Genomic DNA, 9,152 nt, shown 5'->3' on the forward strand with positions numbered 1-9,152 from the left:
ATCTCTCGGAAAATTTTCGTTTAAACTTTTGTGATAATTATGAAATGTTATTGCCTTTATGTTGTACTATTATAATATAAATCATCATTGTTATACTTCATGGGATAAAAGAACAATAAGAGCAATAAGAAAAATACTTTAATTTCACATACCTTCGTGCGGCATACTGTAATATTACTAGCGTACGGTTTATCAGCCCAATGTTTATTGTCTCTATTATGCAACGGTAAACTTTGAATACCACATAGTACTGTTTGTTCATAAAATAGCCCGGGAAGTGACTATGAAGAACAAGATATCTGGCGTAAAATAAGTGACTATGGGAATTCTACGGGAATTTGTTTGACATCTCCCTGCTACTAAATTGAGGTACCCAGCTTAAAAAACTCTATGAAACGTGGAGTAGTATAATGGTATCATGTCAAATACGATCTTTCAATTTATTTATACATTTATTAACCTATTGTTCGCAATATTTAAAGCGTTGTGATTGAGCACATTATTTTATATATATACTCTAAGATTCCGTACTTATTAATACAAAATAAAATATGTATATCCTGCAAAATAGCCCAGCTCTCAGTATTTAAATGGGTCTATAGAATGGGGCAACACGCACAAAATCGTAGAGTGACGATCATGAGAAATTTCACTAAGTCGTTTTCATAGGTGTAGAAAATAAAATATGCGAAACCTAGAGCAATAGACTGATGCAAATCTGTGATGATCCAATGCATTCGAAGAATCATTTATGTGAAGTGCAAGCAGAATAGATACAGTATGCTTACCTTCGTTATGTGATTCTTGAATGTGTTTCAGTTGCCTAATATGCGTCATTGATTCAGGGAAGGGTTCTTGAATATATTCAAGCGTGAGAATCGATGCTTCTCGGTTGCCTAACCAAATTGTAGGTAGGGTAAGTTCTATAGATTGTACAGGTTTCAACATGAGCGGCGTTAATGAATACTTCATACTATGAATAGACTTTTTCACTTATCTGGACAAGGAAGTGAAGCGAAAAGACCAGGGCATTTTTTTTTTCGATGTCAATCAGCCAATACCCTGATTTCATTGCGTTCACACGACCGCTTATCTTTTATCCATAAACGAAAATTTTATAGAAATATACTCTTCACCAATTACCTATAAAGGAGCTAAAAAACGCTATAAAATCTGCAAAAGCCGTAGTATTCTCTCTCTAATAAAAAAAGTCTAACATTTATACTCAAGTAAAGATGAACGCTTATAAAATTATCAATCGCGTTACCAATTTACTTGGAATTACCCAGCCTCCTACATTCAAACGCGAGATTCCTCTCTTCACTGATGAGGGAGTTACTAATGCAGAGAGAACTTATCACACTTTCATCACAGGTGATAAATTACGATTATCCCTAACTCGCTTCAAACGAGGGGCCGGAACTTGCAACAATGTCGTTATTTTTATGCATGGTTTAACTACATCGAGCGATATGTTCATTATGCCTGAGCAGGAAGTCAACTGTGTCAATTATTTTCTGGATAATGGCTACACTGACGTATGGTGCGTCGACAATCGCATTTCAATGCGCTGGCCCTACAATCTTGAGGTCCACGAGTATACACTCGATCATATAGCAAAATATGATAATCCCAAGATGATTGAAACGGTGCGCAAGGTTGTTGGAGATGGGCCAAAAATTCATGTCATTGCTCATTGTGTCAACGCTATGTCGATCCTAATGAGCGCTGCGGCAGGTAAGATTTAATCTTTGGCGTATAACTTAAATTAGGGCTACATTAGCAAATTATATGCAGGTGTTATTCCAGATGTCAGTACTATTACTGTCAACTCGACTGGGCTTACACCCCGTGTTACCTTGGGTGCATGGCTTAAGATCCAGTTGGCTCCTTTGCTTGTGAATTATACCATGGAGCATATTTCACCCAAATTTAGCCGAGAGAGGATGTATACATATCGCAGGTTATTGGGCAATCTAGTTTCGCTATTTCATCTGGAGTGCGAAATTCCTGAATGCCATATGGTCTCATTCATGTGGTCAGTAGGTTTTCCAGGGGTATGGCAGCATAAGAACTTGGAGCCCAAAACTCATGCTCGTACCGGAGATCTATATGGTGCAACGTCATACAAATACGATTGGCATATCCGTAAATGCCTTAATGCCGGTAAGATCGTCAAGTGGGATCCCAACGACAGACAATTTTCAAACATGCCTAATGACTACCTTGACGCCGCTACCAATATCAACATTCCTATTTTCCTGGTTACGGGGAGCAAAAATGGGGTATTCCCAAGATCCAACGATACCCTCTACAACCATATGAAGCTCAGAGGCAAGCAAAACTTTCATTTCCATATATTCCAAGAATATGGCCATCAGGTATGTTGTTCGGCTATATTGATAGCAGAAGAAATTTGCCTAGATAATATCGCAGTGGTGGAAACTCTTCACTAACCCATTTCTTAATGACATTGCATTTCTAGGATGTGTTCATGGGTAAACGTGTACATAAAGACGTTTTACCTGTATTGAAGAACTTTATAACTATGCAGAGTTTAGATAAAAAGAATATAGCAAGGGCTGGCAATATTGAAGAGTAGTTTGACCACTGTGTTCTCTGTTCACTTTTTTGTGCTCCTGACCGAATACTTAATGCATCGAGAGATGCTCTGTATGAATGAAATCATTGTAGTTAGCAAAATATGTTAATCTCAATATTTTCCGTAGTTCATATAGTCTATTTTACTCTTCCTGGACCCTTGAATTTATCAATATATAAAAAAGTGTCCTGATTGCATATATATTGAAATGGCTCTTAGAAGGATCAGATCTTTGGTTAAATATCAAAAATCTTGGGGCTCTCAATTTTCACTTATTTTACCATTTACAATTTGTGTTGATTGCTATCGTATCTATTTCTCTTTTGATCCTCTTCATTTTGAGGTTGCAAGAGAAGGGTTGGCTATCTCTTCTACTCTGTTTCCCTCTTGTTTAAATTCTTTAATTCATTTTTTGCTGTTTAATCTTTCTGTCTATCTACCTGTTTTATTTTCTTTTTCTCTTTATCAATTAATCACCCTCGGTAGGCATCGTAGATATTCTTTTTATTTTATTCGATAATTGACTCCGCTCCTTCATTTTTATATCATTTAATTTTTATTTTCATTACAAGTTCAATTCAAACTGACGATTCAACATTTATTAATTTGTGTAGAATTCGATCGTTTAGAAATTGCAATTTTATTAAATTATACCGAGAATGAAGTGTAGACAAAAACAATAATCGAAGATTGAAATACTTATTATTGTTCAACTGTTTTGAAACTCATTTTCTATTTATTAAACTGCATTTATTTAAATAATGGGCCTGTTAACCTTAGGACTTGGGTCTGCTCTATTATTCAATCTGGGAAAATTATTTACAACCTTGGATTGATTAATTTAATTGGCCACAAAGTATTCCATTGAAATAATGATGATGCAACAAGGGTTCCGAGCTCCTTAGCTCAGACTACTTATTCGCGATAGTCGCTTGATTTGATAGTGTACACTTGGATGCTTGTAAAGAACACTTATTGATCCCACTTGATTTTTGTACTCTTTAAGGCAGAAATCATACCTAGGGGTATCAGTTCTCGATTCATGAAGGCTATCGAGCCAAACTCCTGCAAAAGCTGGCCGCCATAATGGCATAACATCCACTGCCAGTAAGGCGTTATCTCATTCCAAACAGCTTTTATCGGCGATTGTTGTTGCAATCCTTCATTCAGTTGCTCGAGGGCAGAGGATAGTATAGACGTGCAACTTGGCCGAGAAGGTTGTGGCACCTCGAGCAACTTTACATACTTTTCTCTCCAATGAGACAAAGAAGTCTCGCGGCCTTCGCAGTATTCCTCGAAGAGCATGAACGCTTTGCGATTACTCTTCTTTCGCTGAACTTGCGCGAAATCATCTTCGTAGGCAAGCTTGGCTGCTTTCCATTTTGCCTTGTCCTTCAGCACAAGCTCTTGGAAAAAGGTTTCTTTTTCCACCTTTGGGATGGACGGTATTTTTGTTGGTTTGAGCTCAGGCTTGAGAGTAAGATGCACCGCATATGTATCAACGATAAAGTTTTTGACGCCCAGCCCACCCGTTACAATAGGCCAATGTATCCAAGCATCCAAAATATTTTCATCTTTAACCATCGGAAACCGCTCCTGAATAAGTTGAGCCAAGCGATGTAAAGGATTCCCTCCAACAGCAGCAAATAATTCACGCTGAATTCTTTCGAGTGCTTTGATAATCTGTTCTGTGTGTTGATGTCCAAAGACATTCCCCGGCTCACCGAAATTACTCACGAAGAATGACATATATCGATTGTACACTCCTATCCAATCGAAAATACTGTTGGTGGCATCCAACTGTCTCGCCATCTCATGGATGTGTGTGGTTACTTGCTCTTGATCTATTCTAAAAATAGCGTCTGAATGAAAGATGAGGAAGCCCCATCGAACTGTGCTTTGAGGGAGTGGTGGCTTCCCAAAAATTACAGGGAAGTTTTCAGATTGCTTAGATGCCAATTCGTCATTCTCCTCTGGTAACACGGCGATAGAGCCGCTTTTTTCCTGATTAAACTTGATCCCAACAAGTTCCGCATATCGCTGCATACACTCCCAAGCCTTGATCACCTTCTCTTCGTCAATATCCCAAAAATAGATATCGTCATGAATGCGGTAAAGAAATATTTCAGTTTCGCGATTCACCGCAAAGTCCATCACAAAAAGTAGCATCTCAGAAGCACAATTGGAGAGTGTGTGAGAGATGGGAACACCGCACTCGCGGACGCGAGTAACAGCCTCACTATTCGAAGAATCCGGTGAGAAGCGAACAGGTGCACGCAGAAAACGCTGAAAGAATTCGGTCCATACAGTGGGTACGCAGAAGAAATCAAAGAATTCTAAGATGGTGTCATGCGGGATCGACGGACCATACCACTCCAGATCGGTCCGCACAACAGTAAATTTCTTATCCGGATACATCGCCTGTGCAAGCCGGGATTCAACTGAAAGTAGATGCAGGATATTTACAGGGTTATCACAGACTTTTGGTAGAGTTTGCCCTGATATCGGTTTGGTATCATAGCCTCTTTCTTCTTCATCTGTAGGTTCATACTGCTTCAATTCATCTGTAGAACTGGGAAGCAAGGTCAAAAAATATTGCTCTCTCTGAATCCTGCGACGATATGCTTCGATCGAGTATGAATCTGCATGTAGAGGATCAAATTGTTCGTGAAGCATTGTCTTCCTACGCTCTCTCACTTTTCTCGAAGGCATCTTGCGGCGTTTCCACAGGTCAGAAGTGAAAATGCGGATAAATTGATTTTTAAAATGAACGGACCACCGAACGCCAAGATACTGTAAGAAAAGGGCAGTTGTAATATTTTCGTCCATGAAGGATCTATATCTACCATTTAGCGCACGTCGCATCTGAATTGTAATTCCTTCTTCTGGCCATTGCCAAGAGCGTAGCCGCCCCAACATAATAGTAAGAACCGATGCAATCTCTTCTACAATCAAATAATTATCCTTGACCTCTTTCAGAGTTCCACGTTTAGCATCCGTCAGCAAATCGGTAGACAGCAGGCCTTCAATCGTCCAAATGACTTCTTCTGATGTAACCTTAGACCGAATCAGAGACTCTCCAAATTCTTTGGTATCTTTCTTGATATTCTCAAAAAGTTTTTTATCGGCATCTTCCTCGAAGGAGAAGAGTTGGTTCAGGTAAGCTCGTAATGCGAGTCTATCCATGGCACCCTTTTTGAAAATGATTTGTTCCAGTTTATCACGCTGCTCTTGCTTCTCGGGACGGCCTTCCCGTACTGTTGGGCTAGGAGAAGAATTCTCATCCGAGGTTCTCATTTCCACATCGACCCATGTTTCGTTGACAGGATTTTTGGATTCATTCTGGAGCCACTCATTTAAGACACAGCCAAAAAGATAGGCATATTCGCATCGTTTCTGACCAAATTTGATTTCATCGGTAAGTTTGTCTATCCAGTGCTGCAGCAAATGCGCTGTTACTGAAGGATCAGTGGTAACTTGTTGAACAAACGCTAAATTATATGCAAATCATTAATGAGCAAGAAAATTTAAGCGTAATTACAATTAATTACCGTGAACATTTTCAAGGTCGAGGTGCATTGCATTTTGAGCAACGGACAAATCCTTAATGCCATTGTAGAGAATGGCAAGTTTTTTTCGCAAATCGAAAGTCTTTTCAGCTTGCTTTAACACACCAGCGTAGTGTTCTTCTAATATTATTTTTTGAGCCTTAAGTTCATTTAACTTGATATCCTACATGTGTATGAAAAAGATTCAATGAGGGTTCTAAACTAATAGAATATAATTCATTTACAGTGACGGCATATAATGTCTCCTTATATGGGGAGAACTTTTGATTGCTATTGGCGCCTAGCATCATATATAATAATGAAATGGTTATGTGCTTGTAGTTAAAAGTAATTTTTAACAAATTATCCCCGAGTGCAATAGCTTTTTCTTATATATTCAGTGGCAAGTATGCTAAGCCTTGTTATTACGTATCGATTAAATAAATTATTCCTAATTAAGTAACTTGAGGGTGGATGAAAAGGGTACATTGGAAGCGTCATGCCTGGTCAGTGTATTTCGCACAATGTGGTTAGAATCAACAAACTAATAGTAGAGACCCAACAATTATTATATGCGAGTTATAGTATTCGTATCAATTCCGCAGCCATAATTATGTGCTAGGTTCTTGACTGGTTAGATCACTAGATCACTAGAAAAAACCGATGTGATAAAAAAATCTATATTTATATATATTTAAGTGACGGATTCTTAAATTGTGCCTGAGGCTTGATTGGCTGAGTCCACTGGTATCTATTGTCTAAGAACCATAATAAATGTTATAATTGAATTCAAATATATGTCCAAAGCGAAAGGCTCAGAGGATTGATTGAGGAAGTGTTAACTTGTTTTTGGTATTGAGTGTCAAAATCAAATGATATTATTGTGAAGCAGAGTTATTGAGCAGCTATTTGGCTAATATAATTTTATCCTCACCTAAATCCATCTCATTAATGTTATTTTGCCAGGGTTAAGTTGGCTAAATCGGTACACATTTTAGTCGTATCGTTTGCAGGGGACGAGGTTTAATATTCATTTATTAATATAATTCCCCTGCAAATGTAACTCGTAAACAAATATTGTGAACGATCCTTTACCGGAATATAACATGACCATACAAGATTTTAAATGAGCGAGATCAGTATGTGATTTCTAATAAAATAATACAATGACCAATTTATGTATGGAGATACATTGGAGGTGCATGCTTAATCGAGTTCCAACTCTCCTTGATATTTCCAAACAATTGATATCCTACATCGTCGTTAAGATAACATACCCATAGATTTTAAAAAGCAATATCACGCTCTGGCTGTCAGTTCATTTTGTAAACATGAAGATGCATAGTATCATCATATGATTTCCGTCCTCAGCAAAGTAAAACGAATTGCCCAATACCAACTATATATTGTATTAACATTAGAAGTAAAATATGTTGAATGCATAATGATTTCCTGATTTTACAATTGATTTTTATTCGATGTATATATATTCTCAATTTCAATATCATACATTCGAATGTAAATGATAGTATCCCTTAAATGTTGTATTAATAACAAGTTGGATGCAGAATGCCCCTGTCAATTTAATCAATATGTACATTATTTCTCCCGCTACATTGCCAACCGTGAATTTTGTAGCGAGATTGCAAGTTAAAACTTTATCATAGCAAGAAATCAAACTTAGCAATGTATGCTAATCTTAAATGCTGTAGTAGTAGCAACAAAAAAACCGAAAGGTTCAAAACCCTATACTCTAGTTTTTACTATGTAGATCTCGAATAAATATTCTCCCTACTAATCAATGAGAAGGTATTTTGGACGTTTATTTCAAGGGTAGATAAAAAATATCAAATATTAAAATATTGTTTTGATAAATTCTAATGGACTCGATATAGTTTAGTCTTTCCAATTATTTGTTTATATTTTGATTCTCAGTAAGCAAGCTGGGATTGATGTAATAAAAAATAAGTCTATCCGCATAGAAGTTCACTTTTAATGGAGGATTGCTATAGTGCCTAGATAATTCATCTTGTCAGTTATGCATTTATTATTGTAGCGATTTTGTTATTCAAAGTTCACCAGAGTAAATTCAAGGTGAAGGGTCAACTCATTTGATCTACAGCCAAGACCCTGGCTTGCCAAAATACGTCATTTGCCACCGTTTCAAGCCTTGATATAAAATAGGAGATAAGACAAACAAAAAATATTATTTTTGAACAATCCTAGTTATACTAATATGAAAATCACCTGTATAGTTATCCTTTATATATTTTTTCTCACGGTAGATTTAGTTTCTGCTGCACCTTTTCTCTTTGGGCTATTTGGGAGTAAGCCCAAAAGCTCCTCAACTAGTATTACTCCTGCAGCAACTGATGCCGCATTAGCATCCCCTACCGGCAAAACGTCCAACACACCAACTGGAAACACCAGCAAAACGCCAACCTCATCCAAGAAGGGCTCGTCTGCTAGCGCATCGCCTAGTGAAAGTGTGTCAGAAGTGGAAGTAACTGAAACCGTAACTCCAACTGCTCTCGCTTCCCCAGGTGCTTCTCCCAACGTACAGGGCACCAGTATTAATACGGATGAATATGAAGTCGTAACAGAACTCGCGACCGTAACTTCAAAACGGCCCAGCAATACTTCGCCTCCCTCAGGCGATTCATTAATACCCTCCGGAAGTACACCTATATCCTCTGCTACTTCGCCTCTCTCTGACGGTGCGTCGTCTATACCCTCCGGAACATCATCGTTGCCTTCGGATACATCAGCTACACCAACTGGAGCTTCACAAATGCCCGCTGGTGAGTCACCTATGTCATCTGGTGCCTCGCCTGCTGGTACTTCACCTGCTGGTACTTCACCTGCTGGTGCTTCGCCAATGTCCGCTGGTGAGACACCTATGCCATCTGATGCCTCGCCTGCTGGTGCTTCTCCTGCCGCTACGTCCCCTGCTGGAGCCTCGCCTGCTAGTGCTTCATCTATGCCTGCTGGAGCCTCTCCTT

At 38.4% G+C, this 9,152-nt stretch overlaps 3 protein-coding genes across 3 annotated transcripts; 2 read left to right on the forward strand and 1 right to left on the reverse strand.

The window, feature by feature from the left end:
- Positions 1–1,235: 1,235 nt before the first annotated feature.
- Positions 1,236–2,602, forward strand: VTP21DRAFT_739 (uncharacterized protein; the record flags this gene model as incomplete). Its single annotated transcript, XM_069398125.1, has 3 exons — positions 1,236–1,737; positions 1,798–2,381; positions 2,486–2,602. The coding sequence occupies 3 exons, from the start codon at positions 1,236–1,238 to the stop codon at positions 2,600–2,602; spliced, it is 1,203 nt and encodes a 400-aa protein (XP_069251629.1).
- A 972-nt stretch (positions 2,603–3,574) lies between these two features.
- Positions 3,575–6,461, reverse strand: VTP21DRAFT_740 (uncharacterized protein; the record flags this gene model as incomplete). The annotated part of the gene is made up of 3 exons (XM_069398137.1): positions 3,575–6,093; positions 6,154–6,334; positions 6,396–6,461. 3 exons carry the CDS (start codon positions 6,459–6,461, stop codon positions 3,575–3,577), a joined length of 2,766 nt encoding a protein of 921 aa, XP_069251630.1.
- A 1,925-nt stretch (positions 6,462–8,386) lies between these two features.
- Positions 8,387–9,119, forward strand: VTP21DRAFT_741 (uncharacterized protein; the record flags this gene model as incomplete). The annotated part of the gene is made up of 1 exon (XM_069398148.1): positions 8,387–9,119. A coding segment is annotated over one exon (733 nt), but the record flags the coding sequence as incomplete, so codon positions are not given.
- Between the last annotated feature and the right edge of the window lie 33 nt (positions 9,120–9,152).

This window comes from Calcarisporiella thermophila (assembly GCF_041956535.1).
Source record: "Calcarisporiella thermophila strain CBS 279.70 unplaced genomic scaffold VTP21scaffold_10, whole genome shotgun sequence".
Classification (NCBI taxonomy): Eukaryota; Fungi; Calcarisporiellomycota; class Calcarisporiellomycetes; order Calcarisporiellales; family Calcarisporiellaceae; genus Calcarisporiella; species Calcarisporiella thermophila.